The sequence below is a fragment of the Gracilinanus agilis genome, chromosome 1, assembly GCF_016433145.1.
Source record: "Gracilinanus agilis isolate LMUSP501 chromosome 1, AgileGrace, whole genome shotgun sequence".
Lineage (NCBI taxonomy): Eukaryota > Metazoa > Chordata > Mammalia > Didelphimorphia > Didelphidae > Gracilinanus > Gracilinanus agilis.
Window position 1 is genome coordinate 280,143,344 of NC_058130.1, and position 22,842 is coordinate 280,166,185.

At 36.7% G+C, this 22,842-nt stretch overlaps 1 protein-coding gene across 2 annotated transcripts in view; it reads left to right on the top strand.

The window, feature by feature from the left end:
- SNX2 (sorting nexin 2) overlaps window positions 1-22,842 on the top strand; it is a 78,478-nt gene that overhangs the window by 12,879 nt on the left and 42,757 nt on the right. Inside the window, exon 1 of one of the 2 annotated variants that reach the window (XM_044662034.1) lies at window positions 21,241-21,306. The exons of the other annotated variant lie outside the window; for it this stretch is intronic. Within the exon in view, the coding sequence (XP_044517969.1) occupies window positions 21,241-21,306 (66 nt within the window). Of the gene's footprint in view, window positions 1-21,240; window positions 21,307-22,842 lie in introns of those variants that run through there. 2 annotated transcript variants of the gene reach the window in all.

The window sequence follows — 22,842 nt, forward strand, 5'->3', positions numbered from 1 at the left end:
TATATATATATATATATATATATATATATATATATATATATATATATATATATATATTTTGCAATGTTATAAACACATAGTGTTACCAGGATTTCACTGAAACTTTTAGCCGAGTCTATCATGATAGGTTTTCAGGATCGAGTAGGAAAATGTGAATTAAGTATACTCAAAAGAATGTCTGGGTAGAGACTTTGAAGGCATTTTCATCAAATTTGTAGATGATACAAAACTGATTAGGACAAGTAACAGTTGGAGTAACAGAATCAAGATCCAAATGTTGACGGGCTGGAATAGTGGACTGAATGTAATGTGAAATTTAACAGGTATAAAATGTAAGTCCTAAATTTTGAACAAAAAAAAAACCGTAAAATGCAGAAACACATTATAAAAATGCTTTGGATTTAGGCATTTTAGTTAACTTCAAGCACATTGAATTAGAAGTTTAGCAGTGTTGTCCCCAAAAGCTAACATAGTTTATATTTGCATTAATAGGAGTATCCAGAATAAGCCATAATCATCTCACTGTTCTGTATCACCACATGTAGACTCCATTTTGAGGAACATTGTTGTAAAATCTTTCAGGAATGGTGAACAGGCTCAAAATAATAAGGCAAATGTTGATAAATTGTGAGTAGCTAACTTGACATTTTTCTTGGTTGATATACATTCTGTACTTTTGCAATTTTTTTTAACCCTTACTGCGTATTGGTTCTAAAGCAGAAGAACTGTAAGGGGTAGTCAGTGAGGGTTAAGTGACTTGCCCAGGATCATCCCGCTAAGAATCATCAAAGGCCAGATTTGAACCCAGGACTTCTTGTCTCCAGGTCTAGCTCCCTATCCACTGAGTCACCTAACTGCCTCCTACTTTTATGACTTCAAGATCTCTTAGATCAAGATTACCTCACTTTTTTATTTGACATCCTTATAACACTTATGGATATGATTAGAATAAGAATATAGTAAACAATGTAACAAATTTCCAAATAAGCAGAAATTAAATTAAATTTAACAAGCATTTATTGGGGATCTGCTAGCTGTGCTGGGGGGGGGGCCGGTAAAGATACAAAGAAAAATAAAACAGTTCTTGCCCTCAAGCAGTCTGAAGAAGTCAGAAATCACCTTTGATTTTTCAAACAGACAGCACAACACTGAATAGGGTGCTTATAAAAATGCGACTGCCACTTCATTCATTCTTCTAAGCTGGAAGAGAACTGCATTTGACTACCAAGATTATTTCTTGGCTAGCTTAAAAATTCCAAGGAAGGTGTTTTGACTCACCTTTTAAAATGTCTGTTAATGAACTGGTAATTGTTTCTAAAATAAATTCTTTCATATCTGTCAGCAAAGGTTCGATTAGGTTCTTTGGCAGTAGAAGATAAAATCTCTCAACAACATTTGCCACTTCCAGGTGACCTTTATCTGCTTTGATATTTGAGCAGTTATATTTATAATTTTTAAAGTATTGGGAGGTAGAAGATGATGATGAGTACTTCTGGCTTCCCCTTTTTGAAATGCTTTTCTGTTGAATAGGAAGGATTATAAATTCAATAAACATAAGCATCTCTATTGTATATTAGGTAGTTATTATTGATGCCTATGCAAAATGGTCATTGTCACTTCCCTGAGAAACTTATAAACCAATAAGGGACTTAGATGCGCACAAATAATTTTAATACAAGTTACAGTTTATTATTGTTACTGTTAAACCCTTACCTTCTGTCTTAGAACCAATATTAGTTCTAAGGCAGAAGAGTGCTATGAGCTAGGCAATGGGGGTTAAGTGACTTGCCCAGGTTCACACAGCCAGGAAGTGTCTAAAGCAGATTTGAACCCAAGACCTCCCATCTCTAGACCTGGCTCTCAATCCACTGAGCCACCAAATTTCCCCCCACAGGTTATAGTTTAAATGCAGAAGAAAGTTTAAAGTCAAATACCACCTTTTCCTTCCTGATCTTTCTAGTCAATAACTCTCTTCCTTTGTTCTTTTTTAATTTCTTTAGTTCTAAATCCTTTCATTCTTTTACTAGAAGATTAATTTTATAAGGAGAAAGATCTCATCTAAATTTTCTTCTCCTTTAAATGAATGAATCAAAATGGAATAAGATATGAAGAGGAATGAATAACTTTGGTGGTCAAGTCAGAGAAAACTTCATGAAGGACATCTGAACTTGAAAAATGTGCAGAATATCAGTAGGTGGAGATGTTGGTAGCATGGAGGAACACATAGAAAGAGAGAGACAGGAGAGGGAAACATTTACTAAACTCAGTTTGGTTTGATTGTAAACCTTATGAAAGGAAACAACATGAAATATAGCTAGAAATGTAGGTTAGAGCTAGATTGTGGAGAGCTTTCACTGTTAGGCCAAATTATATTTTATTTGGTAGTTTATGAAAGAGAGTTTAAGCAAAAGTGACATGATGATCAAATGTGCATTAGATATCACTCTGTGTTTAATTCACTATACCCATTTTGACTATATCTTGGTATAGGATATGATATATTTATCTAAATCTAATTTTTGCAATACTGTTTTCCAATTTTCTCAGTAGTTTTTGGTCAAATAGTGAGTTCTTATCCCCAAAGTTGGGATCTTTGGGTTTATCATGTGAAAGGAAATTCTTGGTTCTCTTTGAGTTCACACTTATGAAAAGAGAATCCTTTATTCTCTTTGCCTAGTTGGAGTTAAAACTTGGACCGTAACTTAAGTACCCCTACTTAGTACCTCACTAGATTGTGAGGACAAAATTAGCTCTCCTTTGTGTACCATTTGATTGAATCAACACAAGCTTGAACTAGGTGGAGGAGCTCACAAACTACTTAGTGAGTTCACACCTTACTTGATGCTAGGTGAGAAGCCAGCAAGATACTTGAAGAGCTCCACCTTTTTCCCCAAACTCAAACAGCCAGAAACTTAAGAGTTCACACACTCAGAAAGGTGTGAATCCAAAGGTGACAACTCAAGACAATTTGGAAACTGATTGGCTCCCATGAAAAGGGGCAGGGACAGGAAAACACCATAAAAGCAGGAGGTGTGTAGAGAGTGAACTCCAAGAAGGAAGTCAGCTTCAAGAAGAAGGTCAGCTCAAAGAAGGAAGTAGGCCTCAGGAGTCACCTTCAGCTCCAGTCATTGTCTTGGGTGAGTAGATAGCTGGTTTTCCCTTCCTGTCTTCTGAAGATAGTTTAATTCTAATTAAAGGTTATCAAGTCCTGGCAGAGCCAAGCACTGGAACAGTATTTAGTAAGATAGGTTAATGTCTTTTCTACCCTTTTGTACTTTCTACCTCTTTTATAAATAAAAGATTTATAATTTTCACATATTTAGCCAAACCATTGATTTTAATATTTACAATCAAATGCTAGATTGCTTAGGTCGTTTACCCCAGGCTATTCCATTGTTCCACCCTTTCATTTCTTAGTACCAGATTATTTTGATGATTACTGCTTTAAAGTACAGTCAAACATGCATTAGAAAGATTACTTTGACTATCTTTGGGGAAGATACCTATCAAAAAGAAATCAATGAAAAGTGAAATAGTGCTGTGAAAGCCCTAAGGAAGAAGGGAATATTACTTCTCTTTGGACTAATCAAGAAAGCATTCATGGTAGATAAATTTGAGCTGGACCTTGCAAGGTGGAATTTCAGTAGATGGAGGTATAAAAATACTATAATTTGCTTTGCAAGAATCATCTTCATGTTGGGTTGTTCGAGATATGTTGTGGAAAAACAGGACTGCTTAGTGTTATGTAGAATGAAATAATTAAGAGCTAGAACCAAGATTGCAGAGTGGTAGGAAGCAGTGGTGATCTCCCCTCCATAAACTCTTCCAAACAGATCTAGAAAAGCACCGGACTGAATCCTGATGGAGAGATAAAGAAAAAAATCACAATGAATCATTTGTCCAGTCCAGCTCAGTAAAGGAAGACAGACTGGGAGGTTTGCAGTGGACCAGGAGCATGTTACATGCAGAACACCCTAATATCTAGGGAGAAGCTGTGCACCTAAGCAAGATGAGGACCCAAACCTATACTGGACACTACTAGATCCATAACCACTGAGTTAGAGGTAGGTATAATTTGGCAGCTAGATTGCTTGCTACCTACTTCTGGTTCATAGGTCCAGGGTGTACCAAGAAGACCTATGTTGTGGAGTGGCATTAGCTGAATAGGGAGGTTCTGGACTGTGTGGAGAAAGCAATCAGTTCAGAAGCCAGTAGCAGCAATGATAAGATTCAGACCCCAGGTATTCCTAAAAAATAGAACAGACAAAATAGAAGCTAATGACTACATGAAGCAACAAGAAAAAAATAGAACAGTTAAAATGCTGGGGGAAGGAGGCAGAATAGAAGAAAATGTAAGGTATCTTATTTAAACAGCTGACCTGGAAAACCCATCAAGGAGGAAATATTTAAGAATCACTTGTCTAACAACATGACTCTTCCAAAAAAGAGAACATAGACATCAGATCTCTTTGAAGGAGAGCAAAGTAGAAAGAGAAAGAACTATTCTATCTTTCAAAGTTTTCTTCTGAAAATTCTTAGGAACATGATAACCAAAATCCAGAACTTCCAGGTCAAAGAAAAGCAACTAGAAAGCTATGAGCAACTAGAAAGAAAGAATTCAAGTACCAAATTGCCACAGTAAGAATTACAGTTATCAGTGCAAAGGAGCAGAGAACTTGGAATATTATATTCCTGAAGACAAAGTATTAAATAAGGATAAATGGTCTACATTCAGATATGAGATGATACCTGTGTCCCCTCTGAACACATCCTCATCCTCGGGGCATAATAGAGGGCATCCAATTAGACAAAGCCTAGGAGTAGTTATGTCTTGATCATATTAAGAAAAAATGGAAAGAGAAGGGAAGAGGAAACACTGGGTAGGGAGTGAGGGAAAGGAAAAGGAAAGTTAGGAAAAATTGTTTCAAATAATCAAGATGCATAAATAGACATCTCTAAAAAAAGGAGGTGAGATTGGGGAGAAATGTTGACACTTCAGTATCACTCTCAAAAGAAGGGAGACACATTTGGCCACAAAAAATACATTTTAATTAACAAATAGGGAAAGTGAAGAAGAGGTGAAGGGAAATTATGGGGAAGGTAGTCTAGCAATAGGAATAATTCTAGACAAAATCACCTCAAAGGATGTACAAAAAAATAGCTTCCTTTTGAGGTGACAGTATATAGGATTCCCATTAATTAAATGAATAATTTATGGCATATAAGTATATAAGTGGATGAAAGGGGTTCCCATAAATTGGTAAATGGATGGAACAAGTAGTGGGACAGAAATAAGATGACTAGTTTAAAACAAAATCTTTTGAAGAAAAAGATTTAGCTTTTCCATTATGACTAGTGCTTTAGTTGTGGGAAGGCTTTGGAAATAGGTTAGGAAATATTCACTGCTTTATTTGGTAGTTTATAGTGAATAACTGAAAGGATCGAATTCTGATTTCAACTAAAGTACTGAAGTAGTGGGGGAAGGCCTAAATATTTCATTCTAAATATCAAAACACTAACATAGTTTCCAAAATTCTTTTATAGAGTCTAACAACTGAGTTGAGACTCCAACCCTTTCATCTAATTTCCTTTTTTCCCATTTCTCTCTCTTTCAGACTGGATAGATGATACAGATGGAAGAATGTCATAGACTCCAAAGAAAATAAAAATTTCAAAATGTCCACAGTTTACAATACTGTACTAAGCATTAGGAAAGATCAGAAAGGACTTTTCATAGAAGTTGGGGTTTTAGCTGAGACTTGAAGAAAGCTGGGAAAGCCAGGAGGTGAAGATGAGGAAGGAGAGTATTCCAGACATGGGAATAGCCATTGAAAATGAATGAATTGGAATGAATGGCCTTTGAGGTCCCTTCTTACTTCAAATCCTATTCCTTTGGAATCTTTTTTTTTTAAACATTTATTAATATTCATTTTTAACATGGTTACATGATTCATGCTCCTACTTTCCCCTTCAACCCCTGCACTCCCCCCACCCATGGCCGATGCATATTTCCACTGGTTGTAACATGTGTCCTTGATCAAGACCTCTTTCCAAATTGTTGGTAGTTGCATTGGTGTGGTAGTTTCCAGTCCACACCCTCAATCATGTCCACCCCGACCCATGCGTTCAAGCAGTTGTTTTTCTTATATGTTTCCTCTCCTGCAGTCCTTCCTCTGAATGTGGGTAGTGTTCTTTACCATAAATCCCTCAGAATTGTCCTGGGTCATTGTATTGCTGCTGGTACAGAGGTCCATTACATTCAATTTTACCACAATATATCAGTCTCTGTGTACAATGTTTTTCTGGCTCTGCTCCTTTTGCTCTGCATCAGTTCCTGGAGGTCTCTCCAGTTCGCCTGGAACTCCTCCAGTTTATTATTCCTTTGAGCACAATAGTATTCCATCACCTGCATATACCATAGTTTTTTCAGCCATTCCCCAATTGAAGGACATACCCTCCTTTTCCAGTTTTTTGCCACCACAAAAAGCACAGCTATAAATATTTTTGTACAAGTCTGTTTATCTATGATCTCTTTGGGGTACAAACCCAACAATGGTATGGCTGGATCAAAGGGCAGGCATTCTTTTATAGCCCTTTGAGCATGATTCCAAATTGCCAGCCAGAATGGCTGGATCAGTTCACAACTTCACCAGCAATGCATTAATGTCCCAATTTGGCCACATCCCCTCCAACATTCATTACTCTCCCCTTCTTTCATTTTAGCCAATCTGCTAGGTGTGAGGTGATACCTCAGAGTTGTTTTGATTTGCAGTTCTCTAATTAGAGATTTGGAGCACTTTCTCATGTGTTTATTGATACTTTTGATTTCTTTACCTGAAAATTGCCTATTCATGTCTCTTGCCCATTTATCAATTGGGGAATGTCTTGATTTTTTTTATACAATTGCTTTAACTCCTTGTATATTTGAGTAATTAGACCCCTGTCAGAGTTTTTTGTTATAAAGATTTCTTCCCAATTTGTTGTTTCCCTTCTGATTTTGACTACATTGTTTTTGTTTGTACAAAAGCTTTTTAGCTTGATATAATCAAAACCATTTAATTTACATTTTGTAATTTTCTCTAACTCTTGCTTGGTTTTAAAGTCTTTCCTTTCCCACAGATCTGACAAGTATACTATTCTGTGTTCACTTAACTTATAGTTTCCCTCTTTATATTCAAGTTGTTCACCCATTCTGAATTTACCTTGGTGTAGGGTGTGAGATGTTGATCTAGACCTAATCTCTCCCATATTGTTTTCCAAATTTCCCAGCAGTTTTTGTCAAATAGTGGATTCCTGTCCCAAAAGTTGGGCTCTTTGGGTTTATCATACACTGTCTTGCTGATGTCATTTACCCCAAGTCTATTCCATTGATCCTCCTCTCTGTCTCTTAGCCAGTACCATATTGTTTTGATGACTGCTGCTTTATAGTATAGTTTAATATCTGGTACTGCTAGGCCCCCTTCCTTCACATTTTTTTTTCATTATTTCCCTTGAAATTCTTGATCTTTTGTTATTCCAAATGAAATTTGTTATAGTTTTTTCTAATTCAGTAAAGAAGTTTTTTTGATAATTTGATAGGTATGGCGCTAAAGAGGTAAATTAATTTGGGTAGAATGGTCATTTTTATTATATTAGCTCGTCCAACCCATTAGCAATCAATGGCTTTCCAATTGTTTAGATCCAGTTTTATTTGTTTGGAAAGTGTTTTGTAGTTGTTTTCCTATAATTGCTGTGTTTGTTTTGGTAGATAGATTCCTAAGTATTTTATATTGTCTAGGGTGATTTTAAATGGTATTTCTCTTTTTACTTCTTGCTGCTCTAATGTGTTGGAAATGTATAGAAATGCTGATGATTTATGGGCATTTATTTTTGTATCCTGCCACTTTGCTAAAGTTGTTGATTATTTCTACAAGCTTCTTAGTTGATTCTCTAGGATTTTTTAAGTATACCATCATATCATCTGCAAAGAGTGATAGCTTAGTCTCCTCATTGCCTATTTTGATACCTTCAATTTCTTTTTCTTCTCTAATTGCAACTGCTAGTGTTTCTAGTACTATGTTGAATAATAGAGGTGATAATGGGCATATTGTTTTACTTCTGATCTTATTGGGAAGGCTTCTAATTTATCCCCATTGCATATGATGCTTGTTGACGGTTTTAGGTATATACTGTTTATTATTTTTAGGAAAGGTCCTTCTATTCCTATACTTTTCAGTGTTTTCAATAGGAATGGATGCTGTATTTTGTCAAAGGCTTTTTCAGCATCTATTGAGATAATCATGTGATTTTTGTTTGTTAGACTGTTGATATGGTCAATTATGTGGATGGTTTTCCTAATGTTGAACCAACCTTGCATTCCTAGTATAAATCCCACCTGATCATGGTGGATGATCTTCTTAATTACTTGCTGGAGTCTCTTTGCTAGTATTCTATTTAAGATTTTTGCATTAGGGATATTGGTCTATAGTTTTCTTTCTCTGTTTTTGATCTCCCTGGCTTTGGAATCAGTACCATATTTGTGTCATAAAAGGAATTTGGTAGGACTCCTTCTTTGCTTATCATATCAAATAATTTGTATAGTATTGGGATTAGTTGCTCTTTGAATGTCTGATAGAATTCACTTGTGAATCCATCAGGCCCTGGCGATTTTTTCTTAGGGAGTTCTTTGATGTCTTGTTCATTTTCTTTTTCTGATATGGGATTATTTAGGTATTCTATTTTTTCTGCTGTTAATCTAGGCAGTTTATATTTTTGTAAATATTCGTCCATATCTCCTAAATTGTTATATTTATTGCCATATAATTGGGCAAAATAGTTTTTAATGATTGCCTTAATTTCCCCTTCATTAGAGGTGACGTCTCCCTTTTCATCTTTGATACTGTCAATTGGGTTTTCTTCTTTCCTTTCTTTTATTAGATTGACCAGTACTTTGTCTATTTTATCTGTTTTTTTCAAAGTACCAGCTTCTAGACTTATTTATTCAATAGTTCTTTTACTTTTGATTTTATTAATTTCTCCCTTGATTTTTAGTATTTCTAATTTAATTTTCATCTGGGGATTTTTAATTTGCTCACTTTCTAACTTTTTGAGTTGCATGCCCAATTCATTGATCTCTGCCCTCCTTAATTTGTTAATATATGCACTCAAGGATATAAATTTCTCCCTGAGTACTGCCTTGGCCGCATCCCACAGAGTTTGGTAGGATGTCTCATCATTGTCATTTCTTCAATGAAATTGTTGATTGTTTCTATGATTCCTTCTTTGACAAATTGGTTTTGGAGAATCATATTATTTAATTTCCAATTAGTTTTTTATTTTCCTGTCCAGGTGCCCTTACTAATTATTATTATTATTTTTTTAAAAACCCTTGTACTTCGGTGTATTGTCTCATAGGTGGAAGATTGGCAAGGGTGGACAGTGGGGGTCAAGTGACTTGCCCAGGGTCACACAGCTGGGAAGTGGCTGAGGCTGGGTTTGAACCTAGGACCTCCTGTCTCTAGGCCTGACTCTCACTCCACTGAGCTACCCAGCTGCCCCCCTAATTATTATTTTTATTGCATTATGATCTGAGAAGGTTACATTTATTATTTCTGCTCTTTTGCATTTGTTTGCAATGATTCTTTGCCCTATAACATGGTCAATCTTTGTGAATGTACCATGTGAAGCTGAAAAGAAGGTGTATTCCTTTTTGTCCCTATTTGTTTTTCTCCACTTATCAATTAAATCTAATTTTTCTATGACTTCATTCACCTCTCTTACCTCTTTCTTATTTATTTTTTTGATTTGATTTATCTAGATCTGAAAGAGGAATATTTAGATTTCCCACTAGTATGGTTTTACTATCTATTTCCTTCTTGAGCTCTGCCAGTTTCTCCTTTATGAATTTGGGTGCTATGCCACTTGGTGCATACATATTGAGCAGTCTTATTTCCTCATTGTTTATACTGCCTTTAATCAGGATGTAATGACCTTCCCTGTCTTTTTTAATCATATCTATTTTTACTTTGGCTTTGTTAGAAATCATAATAGCCTCTCCTGCCTTCTTTTTCTTATTTGATGCCCAGAAGTTTTTGCTCAAGCCCTGAACTTTAAACTTGTGTATGTCTACCCGTCTCATATGTGTTTCTTGTAGACAATATATGGTAGGATTTTGGTTTCTAATCCACTCTGCTATTTGCTTCCGTTTTATGGGCGAGTTCATCCCATTCACATTCAGAATCATCAGTTGTGCATTTGCTGACATTTTCGTATCCTCCCCTATTCCTACCCCCTTTTTCTTATACTATTTCCTTTTAAACCAGTGGTTTGCTATTAAGCCGCTGTGCCTTATCCCCTTCCCTTTCTACTCCCTCCCTCATTTTTCCCCCTCTTTTTGTTTTTAAAGGCCTTATGAATTCCCTCCCCTTTTTCTCCCCTCCCTTTTTTTGACGTCCTCACTCCCCTGCTCCCCTTGGTTTATCCCTTCTGACTTTCTCAGAAGGGTTAGATAACAGTTTTTTGTCCCAATGGATAGTATAGCTACTCTTCCCTCTCTGGGTTGATTACACTGAGAGTAAGGTTTGATTATTACATCTTAATGCTCTCTTCCTCTCCTTATTGTAATAGTATTTGTCCCCTCTCCTTCCCATGCCCTCTTTGTGTGTAATAGAATATCCTATTTTTCTTATTCACTCAAGTTTCTCTTGGTGTCCCCTGCTATTCACCCCCTCTTTCCCATCCCTCATGTCATCTTAGATTATTTAGTGTTCCACCCTCACCCTGTGAATTATTCTTCTGATTACTATAATAGTGAATACTATAATAGTGAATAGAGTTCACTACAGAGAATTATACATAACATTTCTCTACATAGGAATACAGATAATTAGATCTCACTGAGGCCCTTAAAAAGGCAACTTTAAAAATTATAAGTTTTCTTTCTTTCCCCTCTGTATCTTATTTACCTTTTCATGTTTCTCTCGATTTTTGTGGTTGGATATCAAACTTTCCATTTAGCCCTGGTCTTTTCTGTGCAAATACCTGGAATTCTTCAATTTTGTTGAATGCCCATACTTTCCCCTGGAAATATATAGTAGTTGATCGTGGTTGCAGGCCCAGCTCTCTTGCCTTTCTGAATATCGTATTCCAAGCCTTGTGATCTTTTAGTGTGGAGGCTGCCAGATCCTGTGTGATCCTGATTGGTGCTCCTTGATATTTGAATTGTCTCTTTCTGGCTTCTTGTAAGATTTTTTCTTTTGCTTGGAAACTCTTGAATTTTGTAATTATATTTCTGGGTGTTTTCTTATCTGGATCGAATGTAGCTTATGTTCTATGGATCCTTTCAATGTCTATATTGCCCTCTTGTTGTAGGACTTCAGGGCAATTTTGCTGAATAATTTCTTTTTGTATGGAGTCCAAGTTTCTATTAATTTCTGCTTTTTCTGGAAGACCAATGATTCTCAAATTGTCTCTTCTAGACCGGTTTTGTTGATCTGTCACTTTCTCATTGAGATATTTCGTGTTTCCTTCTATTTTATCAGTCTTTTGACTTTGTTTTATTTGTTCTTGTTGTCTTGAGAGATCATTGGCTTCTAATTGCACAATTCTAGCCTTTAGGGACTGGTTTTCCTTTTCAATCTGGTCATTTTTGGTGTTCAATTTGCTTATCAGTTCATTTGGTTTCTGAGCCTAACTTTCCAATTGCAAGATTCTACCTTTTAATCTGTTATTTTCTTGCCAGGTCTCTTCCATTTTCCTCAAAATCTCAGTTTTGAACTCTTCCATAGCTTGTGAGGAGTTTTCCTTATTTGAGGAGGGTCTGGATGCTTGTTTGTTCTCCTCCTCTGTTTGCTCGGTTGTCTGGATTTTCTCTGTGTAAAAGTTGTCGAGTGTTAAAGACTTCTTTTTCTTGTTGTTAATCTTTCTCTTCTGAACTTCCTGATTCTGGGTAGCCATCGTTAGCCCAGCAGCTTTTCAGGTTTATCCTCGCGCTCAGGGTCTCTCCACGGTCTTTTGGCTCCTGAGGTCTGAGTTCTGGTTTTTTCCAAGGTCAAGCCCCCTGGTGGACCCCCTTGCTTGATCCTCTGCCGGAAGTCTCTTTACAAGTCTCAGGGAGCTGCTTCCACAGTTGTATACCCATCTGCACTGGTTCCCCACTCAAGGTTTCAGAGCCTTAGCTCGCGGCTGTGTCTGCCTCCACCCATGCCTCCAACCACGCCTGCGCTCTGCTCCCGCACTCAGAGTTCGTGTGTGTTCTTTAGCTTTTTGGGGTCCTAAATCTTGCTGCTCTCAGGAACAGGCCCCAGAGCTGCCAGTGACTCAATGGGTGCCCTGAACTTGCTCTATTTCTTTTTAGCTGGCTTCGGCGCTATAGGTGGTGTGTGTGGAGGGGGTGGGGGTGTGGTGGTTGCTCAGCCCGCGATTTAGTGAGAGCTGTTTCACCCCTTTATAGCATGGAAATGCCCCGATTCCACGTACCTTCCACGTTGTGCCCTGTTGTGGGGTTCCTCTGTTCGTCTGGACTTGTTTTTATGTCCCTTTGAGGAGTTTTGTGTGTTTCGGTCAGGAGAGGTTAAGAGCTGCTTCTTACTCTTCCGCCATCTTAACCCGGAACCTGGAATCTTTTTTTAATGACTTGGATTCAAAGTTTTATTTTTTTTACAAACATCTTATTAAAAGATCAAATGAGGATATTTTTAAAAGTATATTCAGTGTTGCTTTCTCCTATTTCCTCATATTACTTCCAATTATTGTATGCCTTTTATATCTTGTACTTCTAAGTTTTCCACAATTTATATTCTTACTCCAAATTATAAAAAAAATTAGAACATAACTAGATATACTTTAAATGTCAAATAAAGGAGTTTATATTTGATTGCAGTGATGGTGATGGACAGTTGGAGTTTATTGCATAGGGAAGTGACATGTTAAGACCTGTTCTTTAGAAACAAATTTTGGGCTATCTTGCGGACAATAGATGGGAGTTGATTTTTTTTTTTTTTTTTTTTTATCCTGGGACTCCATTCTAGGAGCATAGGCCCACAACCAGTAGGCAATGGGTCACTCAGGTTCACCCAGCTGGGAAGTATCTGAACCCAGATTTGAACCTAGGACCTTTTCGTCTCTAGGCCTGGCTCTCAATCTACTGAGCTAGCCCAGCTGCCCCTACTTTAGGTTGCAGTTTCTTTAGCAGATGTAGTTTTTACAGGGTGGGGTTGCTAGCCCCAAGCCCAACCCTCCTCCTTTTTCATCCAAAACATCAAATAAGAGACTATTGCAATAGTTCAAATGAGAGATGATTGGAGTTTGGACTATGTAAGAGAAATTATAGAGAGAATTCATTTTATTTAGAATTTTTGAGATGAGACAAATCGGAGTATAGCCTTGCTCATTAAAAATAGTTAAACTTTTCATAGCAGCACAAAGTGTTGTCCATGGAGATATTTTCGTATTTAATTACCATAAAATTTCTTGGACATCCTACTATGGACAGAGTACTATACTATATGTGTGTATGTGTGTGTGGTCACTTCAGCAACACATATACTAAGCACTATATATTTATTCTTTGTTTATTTGAGCCTACTCTATTTATTTATAAATTATTTTTTTATATCTTAATGATTGAAAATAAGTACTGTCATCATTTTTTATAGTCCAACTTGAACTTCAGGTATTTCCATGGGCAGTTAGGTAGCACAGTGGATAGAGTGCCAGGCCTGGAGCCAGGAAGACTCATCTTAAAAATACTTAATAAGTATTTATTGACTACCTAAAATGTAATGCATTTAATAGTTTTACTTAAAAGTAGCAACATCTTTTCATACTATTGTCAGTTCAGCAAAACATTTATTATCTTCTGACTTTGTATGTATGACAATGTACAGTGAATATAGTGCTGGACCTGGAGTCAAGAAGACCTGAGTTCAAATCTATCCTCTGACACTTATTAGCTGTATGATCTTAATCATGTTTGCCTCAGTTATCTTATCTTAGTTCTTATGAGCTACAAAAGAGAATGACAAACCATTCTAGTTTCTTTGCCAAGAAAATACCAAATGGGGTCACCAAGATTGGGACATGATAGAAACAACTGAACAAAAACAGTGTATGAGGCAGTAGAGCTATATAATAATAATAAAAAAGAACAATCCTTATTTAGAAAGAATTTAGACTTTTTCAGAGTAGACATGAAGGATGATGTTGAGGAGCTAAGAAGGGAAGTAATAGAAAATATGACTAGAAAGATAAGTAGGAAATGGAGGAGGGCCTTAAATTTATTCTAAAATCAGTGGAGAAACTACTGAAAATTTTTGAGCAAGGTAGTGATATGGCCAGATCTGCATTTTTATATGATATACCTTTGTAGGATTGTTTATCCACATTTTTTTTAAACCCTTACCTGTTGCCTATAATAAGGGTTATTGACCCTTGTTATTGATCGGTAACTGTATTGGCATTTTGTAATAGTTGTTAGTGGACAGACTCTTGGTTTGAAGGTGATTCTGTGAGTTGACAGTTGGAAAATGGCTGATCTTAACAGTTGGAAGAAATTCTGCAAAGACTGGTTATATTAAAAAAAACTATTATAACTTTAAAAATTTAGGAAAGAGAAAGTAAAAGGAAACAGAAAGAAAAGTTATTGTAAATATATTCCCTATAACTAAGAAATTCTAAATCTATATCCCTCCCAAAATCTGTCTCACAAAAGACATCTTGATTACCAAAAGGTAATCCTCCTAAACTCCACACTGTCTGACTACTGATTTTCTGATCTAACTTACTAAGCCTATTTCCAAAACAGATGAAACTTAATATTATAAAAATCCAACTTCTGTCTCTTTCCAGTAAAGCTCAAAAATTATTCAAGATGTTTTTCCAGACCAACTGTCTCTAAAAATCTTCCATGAGCAAATCCGAGGGAAATATTTCACCTCTTAATTCTTGAGAGGACCAACCCAAGAGTGGCAGTTAACACCCCACATTCCCGCGAAGGGATCACTGGGATTCTCCTAAGGAACCTCTAAGAAGATTCTAGCTTGGTCTTACTTGGTCTTAAGGTAACCCCTCAAAATTTCCTTTCTCTAAGCTGGGGACCTTTTTAAAAGCAACCTTCTTATCTAATTAATCAAATTAATTTTTATATGCTTTAGAAGTGATACTCAGATATAAAGAAAGTCAGTATGGGCTAGGCAATTGGGATTAAGTGGTTTGCCCAGGGTCACACTGCTAAGAAGTGTGTGAGGCCAGATTTTAACCTAAGTCTTCCTGTCTCCAGGTCTGGTGTTCTATTCACTGTGCTACCTAGCTACCCTTTCATCTACCCTTGGGGGCCACCTTTCACCCAAATCTCACCTGTGACTTCAAGAAGCTGTTAGTATATGCTACAGCTACTGGCTAAAATATCTCAACAAATGGGCTAACTCAGAGTGAGAATGAACAAACCTGAAACCCATCAGTGATTAGGGAAGGGTATCTTTCCTAAGCATGTAAAGACTTTCTCCAGTGGAATGGGTGGATGAGAACAGTTTGTTCCAATGGCTGTGAAGGTGGATGAAGTAGGTGGTGTGGAGTACTTAGAAATTGAAGATAGGGGGCAGCGGGGTAGCTCAGTGGAGTGAGAGTCAGGCCTAGAGACAGGAGGTCCTAGGTTCAAACCCGGCCTCAGCCACTTCCCAGCTGTGTGACCCTGGGCAAGTCACTTGACCCCCATTGCCCACCCTTACCAATCTTCCACCTATGAGACAATACACCGAAGTACAAGGGTTTAAAAAAAAAAAAGAAATTGAAGATACCAAAGTTATCCACTGCATCCTAGTTATATTGTCAGTCATCTTGACTTTTGTCTTGCTGCTGAACTTTGATGACTCCATGGAAGAGAGCTGACAATTTTGTGCAGCTCTGCCTCACTTAAATCCTATTCATGGGCAAGCAAGGTATCAGCCACGTGATGTCTTTGGTCCTCTTTCAAAACAAAGGGCAAACAACAACAATGTTAAGATTAATATTCTCTGGAGACTATATCTTAATTTACAATTATTTATTAAATAATAAAAAAACAGACCAAAATAAGAAACAGCACCAGCTGCAGGTGGGTGGCTATTCCTTTCATAAGCCTCCTCCCCCAGCCAGCTATGTGAGCTTCTCAGCCAGATTTCATATGTGCTAGGGTATTCTCCGGATCAACCCTGAGCCTCACCATGTGTATGTGCCAAGACTCTTCTAGCCAGTACTCACCTATTCTGGAACTCTACTGCTTCCCTGTCCCGCCCACTGTCTCCCCATAATCCCCCACCTCTGCCAGCTTCTTGGCCACACTGTAGGCATGCCAGTCCTCTCCTAGTCACTTCCTCTCACCATGATTCCAAGGCAAAAGAGCCCTATCTTCCTTCCTTTCACAATCTCAATTTTATGCTCTTTGACATCTCTGCTTTGGTGTACTCTGACCTCAGTCCAAATAAAAAAAAGTGAGTCTTCCAGATGGTGGGAGTCACCATGAGGTCCTTAGAACAGCTGCACAGCATTTGCATAAACATCTTCCAGCATTTCAGGGATATTGTCTCAAGAGAAATACAGTTCAGCAGTTCAGAAGTAAGATCCTTTGCTTTAAAATCCAAAGTTGTCTTAACAGGCTAATTTTAAATTTTCACATAATACACTAAGAACTATGTAGGAATTAAATAATTCCAGAATTAAAATTATGCTAAAATAAAACTAGTTATTTGGTAGTTTGATTTCTTTTTATCTTATATATACTAACGTCTTTAAAGTACATGGATGAAAATATCAAACCATTTGAATAGTAATAATAGAAATGAAAAGCACTATAGAAACTATAGAACTAAGTATTAGAAATCAGTTAATTTGTTGGAATAATTGAACTATAAAGTTTGAGCTTTTTTTGTTTCTGGATTAATAGACTTTTGCAATTTGAAATGAGCAAGTAGTGTAATAAAATCCAACTAGAATTTTCAGCCATGGCAGGAGAGCTGATATACTTCCTTTGCCTTCTATTTATTTCTGCCTGTGATAATTATTAAAAAAAAAAACCAAGCCATAGAAGAACAAATGTCCTCATTAATATAAGTCTTCACAGGAGGAATTAAGGTAAAATAGAGACTCTCTTTAATCTAATTAATTAGACTAACTGAAATGGCAGCACAAAAAAGACAATGGAGAAAACTACATTACAGTACTGTTGCATGTACATCACAATGTTCACGCCTATGAATTGAACATACTTCTTGTACTTTAAAAAATGAATACTGACATATCAAGTTTGTGTTTGAATTCTGGGTAATTGGAAGTTTTACTATAATTGTTAGGATCATTAGGCTAAGAAAGAGAGAACTTGGGGAGAAGGAATAAGGTCTGGCTTCAACTATTTAAAGGAGTTGTCAAATAGAGGAAAGAATAATTATTCTCCTTAGCCTGGGAAGGGAAGAATTATAAGTAATTTAGAGTGGAAGTTGCAATGAGACAAATTTAGGCTTGAGGCAAGCAAAAAACTTCCCTAACAGCTATACAAAAGTGGAAAGGGATACTTGGTGAAACAGTAGGAAAACTTGGCAATTTGTAATTGGTATTATGGTCAACATAAAGCAAATAACAGTCAAAGTTTCATAGTGAAATAGAGCTAAGGCCTATACATATTCATGAATGTCTGAAGAAACTTTTTGTGAAGCAGCTAAAATTTTGTAAATGCACTTGTAGTTTCTCTGTATTCTGATCTTTATTTGATGTCAGAGGAAATGATAGAAGATTCAGCTTCCTCAAAAAGATTGAAAACATTTCATTTGTCCAGATAGTCAACAAGCATTTGCTATGTCCTCGGTACTGTAATTTCTAGTGCTTGCTGGGGAGTACAAAATCCAAAGTGAAACAGTCCTTACCCTCACAAAATTCAACTTCCTAATTGAGGAGATAATATGTACACAAATAAGTATGTGCAGAATTACATACAAAATTAGTAAAAAAAAAAAATAGTTTATGGAGGAAGCACTGGCTCCTGGAAAAAACAGAAAAGGCTTCATGAAGATGATGCTTAGTCCTGAAGAGGTAGTGACTGTATTCTAAACATGGAGGACAACCAGTACAAAGGCACAGAGGCAGGAGATGGAGTGTCTTGTTTCTAGATTAGTGAGTAGAGCAGTGTGGTTAAATTGCAAAGTATATGGGAGGGAGAAAAGTATAAGAAAACCTTTAAGTTGAGAGACTAAATTGTCAAGATCTTTGAATGCCAAATGAGTTTGATTTTTGAGGCAGGTGGGAGCCACTGGAGTTTGTTGACTAAAAGGGTGACATGTTTAGATCTAAAAATTAGGAAATTGCTTTTAACATCTGTGGTGGATGTATTGGAATGGCAAGAAGCAAAGGCAGGGAAACCAAATTGGAGGCTGTTGTAGATGAGGCCCTGAATTGGTGTGCTGCCTATCCAAATAAAAAGAAAGGGACATATGCAAAAGATATTATGGAGATAAAAATGGCAATATTTGACAACCTATCAGTTATATGTGATATGAATGAGAAGTCAAGGATGACCAGAAAGAAGTATGGTGGTATCTTAGAGAAGTTTGGAAGAGGCATGGGTTTTTAGGAAAAGATGATGAGTTCTATTTTGGACATGTTAAATTTGAGATTTCATTGGAATATCACTTGAAATATCCTATCCAATGGTAGAGGAAAATTACTAACAAATTAGAGGAGATGAAGCAATACTTATGCTTGACATTTTTCTTTTAATTATTCATTAATTCATTTTGCTAGTTCATTAAATATTTAGCTGCTCATAGTGTATATAAATCCAAATGAATGAAATTATGGGCTACTAAAAGAATTGGCAGATGTAATTACTGAACTAATGACACAAATATTTGAAAAATGCAGAAAGTATTGGAATACTGTTGTTGATTTGTGTCCTTCTCTTTGTGACCCTGTATGGGGTTTTCTTGGTCAAGACCAGGGGTCGGCACCGTATGGCTCTTGAGCCATATCTGGCTCCACCTCCTGACCGGCCAGTCTGGGCAGAGCCCCAGGATGTGCCCCAGGGGGCCCTTCAGCCCCAGCCCCATATTCCAGCGCCTCCATCTTCCTCCTTCTGCAGGCGTTTATGGCTCTCCTGGCCAAAAAGGTTGCCTACCGTTGGTCAAGACAATGGAATGGTTTGTTATTTCCTTCTGGTGGATTAAGGCAAAGAGAGGTTAAGTGAATATCCAGGATCATAGAGCTAGTGTGTCTCTGAGGCTAGAACTCAGGTCTTCCCAACTCCAAACCTGAAGGGCAAATGTCCTCATTTTCAGAAAAAAAGAAAAGAGAATGGAATCTGTATATCAAGGTAATTAACTCAGTTTCAATTCCAGCATCAATCATAGTTCATGGCCCAAAGTAGTCAGTGTTTTTAATAAATACTTATTAAATTGAGTCAGATTCCTGGCAAAATTCTAAAATATATTATTAAAAGGGATAGTTAGGGGGGCAGCTGGGTAGCTCAGTGGATTGAGGCCTAGAGACGGGAGGTCCTAGGTTCAAATCCGGCCTCAGACACTTCCCATCTGTGTGACCCTGGACAAGTCACTTGACCCCCATTGCCCACCCTTACCTACCAATCTTCCACCTATGAGTCAATACACAGAAGTTAAGGGTTTAAAAAAAAAAAGGGGGATAGTTAGTGAATATCTAGAGAAGAAAATTGTTCACACAGTTTTAGCATGGTTTAATGAGGAACGAGTAATATCAAACAAACCTTATTTCCCTTTTCCAAAAGGTTCTAGATTATTAAATTCTAAGGGGGGAGATATAGAGTTTTATTTAGATTTGATGAAATTTCATTCTTTTTTTTTTAAGTAGAAAGTTATGGGATAGATGATAATATATAATTCAGTGATGGGCAACTTTTTAAATGTTGTATGTCAAAATTTGCCCAAAAAAAGAGCATAACTTGGGTGGTGTGTCACTTTGGGAAAGAAAACATAATTTCATGATATTTATAGCTTAGATAACAAAAATGTATAATCGTAATATATAACTGTCTTTGATAAACCAGAATAGGTAAATTAATATAGGTAGAATTGTCATCTATAGTGCACAGAGTGTCCACACTACACTACAGCAAATGTTTCATTTCATGCATGTGGCCCCATACTTCTCTGTATGCGGCCGCATGTTATCAAAAGTGGCTACACGTGTCAGCACTAGGTTTGCCATCACCACTATAATTAGATATATTCACTACTGACTCAGTGGCCAAATGAAGAATAAGAATACTTTCTAGTTTACAGAATTCATTATCAATTCAGTACTTTTGGATTTCTCTGGACTTCTCTATCATGCCTTCCTTCCCCAGGAAAGTAATTATTGGGAAATTTCATCCTACAAGATTGAATGTCTGAAATTCACATCTCACCAGTTTTCTCTGCCCCTCTGTTTGGACCCTTTGACTGGAGAGTAAGACTGTGGGCTCCAGGGCCTCTACTTAAGAAAGAGACTTACCAGCAATATGTTTCCTGAGATCAGGAAAATAGGAAAACAATTCATATGTTCCAAAATATTTACAGCAGCTCTCGTTGTGGTGGCAAAGATTTGGAAACTGAGGGGATGCCCATCCATTAGGGAATGTCTGAACAAATCGTGGTATGTGACTGATGGAATAATACTGCACCATAGGAAACAATGAACAGACTGATTTTTTTAAAAAGTTAGAACTATATAAAACAATTGAAATTAATAGAACCAGGAGAAAATTATATACGGCCACAGACTTAATCCTGGAAGAATAAACTGTGGACATTACCTCCAGAAAGTGCACAGAAGGGCGAAATATTAAAGACTTAATTTCTGAGTACCTGTTGGTTTCCTTGCCAATGTCTATTGTGATACAGGTAGGGTAAGGAAGAGCTGGGACAGTAATGGACAGGATTAATAGGTATGGAGAAAAGTAAGCTACATATATAGATTTGTGATTTCATTTGTATATGGAAATGCTTGTTTTATTTGGTTTTATAAAATTTGGAAAGGAAGGTTTTAGGCTGCCCACCAAACTGAAGGTGTCACTTTGCTTACCTCATTGTTATGTGCCTGTGAGCCCTGGAAGGTATAATGCTGAGAAACTGACTCACTTCCATTTGAATTGTCTTAGGAAGATTCTGAAGATCACCTAGCAAGATAAGGCACCCAACACTGAGATCTTTTCTTGAGTTGTACTGCCAAAGCATTCAAACTCTACTGCAGAGAATGCAACTCTAATGGACTGGCCGCATAGTTGGAATGCCACATGTACATTTGCCTAGAAGTATTTTACAGAGAATTCACAAGACAGAGGCTCACATGGAGGTCAGAAAAAAAAATAACACTCAGAGTTTCTCTGAACTTTGTTGTTGATTAAGATAGTAGCACAGTACCATTTAGCTTTGCATGCCCACATCAAAGAAGGCACTATACTCTATGAGCAAAGCAGAAGTACAGTAGTTCAAAAAAATGTGAGATGCACAAATTTAGAGACATCTCCATCCCAGATGTTCTTATGGGCTATTATCTTGTATTGTCTGATCAGCCACAGGTTGACCCCAACATAGTGATGTTATTTTGTTCCTCTTTGAAGCATGAAAGATAACAACTAAAAACTAGTAACCTCTCCCCCCCATTAGATTGTAACTCTTTGAAGGACTGTCTTTGTTTTGTTTAATACTCTCCCTAGAGACTGGCGCATAATATACATTAATAAATGTTTATTGACTGATGTTATTCAGTGCTCATAATATCATGAAGTAGGTAATGATCTTTTATATAGTATTCTTATTGATGCTTTTTAAAAAAGCAATTCTCAATTTTGTAAATGAAGAAGATGGAGGTTTTGAAATATTGTGACTTGCCCAAAGTAACGTGGCTAACAACTAGCAGGACAGTACAGGAATCCAATTCATTTGATTCTTACACCAAATTCTACTATACATACCAGTGGGAAAAATAGCAAATTAGTTAGATTTGGGTCTTAGATAGTTGAGAATAATTTAAGGAGCAAATCCTCGAAGATTTAGAAGGGGTGGGGGTTTATCTAGAATATTAGTTTTAGAATAATAAAAATCCTCCTTTATCTCTACCTCCTTTATCCTGTCCCTGTCTATACTCATCATTAATAATAAATAAGTGTTGGATTAAGCTGTGTCCAGCAAATTCAACAACTATCTACACTAGGTTACCCTAACAGCTCAAGCCTATCTTGATAAGGATCAATCAGCTATAAATATAAAACCCAAACAAGATCAAATGTACCCATAACAATATAAAAGTTGGGCCTATAATCCAAGTCTCCTGAGAGATAGCCTGGAGGGCAGAGAGAGTATAGGATTTTGAGGCAAGGAATGTGGGCTCAAATTCCAGTTTAGCCACATATTAAATATTGGAATTAGGCAAATTTCCTAGACCTCAGTCTTCTCATCTTAAAATAATTAGATGGCACCTTGCAGCTTTCCATTAAGTTATCTAAATTTTATGGCTATTACAAGTCATTATTTCACTATGGTATTTGGTTGTCTTTATAGTTGCTATAATGACTTACATTTGAAAATTATTTGTAGGTCCTCAGAAAATTCAACCCAAGTGTAAAATTTGTGCTTGTGAGACATGTTTCTACTTTCTTACTAAGTTATTTTGAGACCAAGTTTCCATCTTACTAGAATTTAACTAGTACTGAACTTTAAGAAGTAAATAACTTTTAAACTCCTTTATCAATTAGTTTTGAAACATTGTTGATATTTGTAGAGTATTAATATGTTTGCACTTAATTAAAGGCTACAGCAATACAGTGATCCAGGACAATTCTTGTTTATTTGGGTATATGATTTGGGATTTTGGTTTTAAAAGATTACT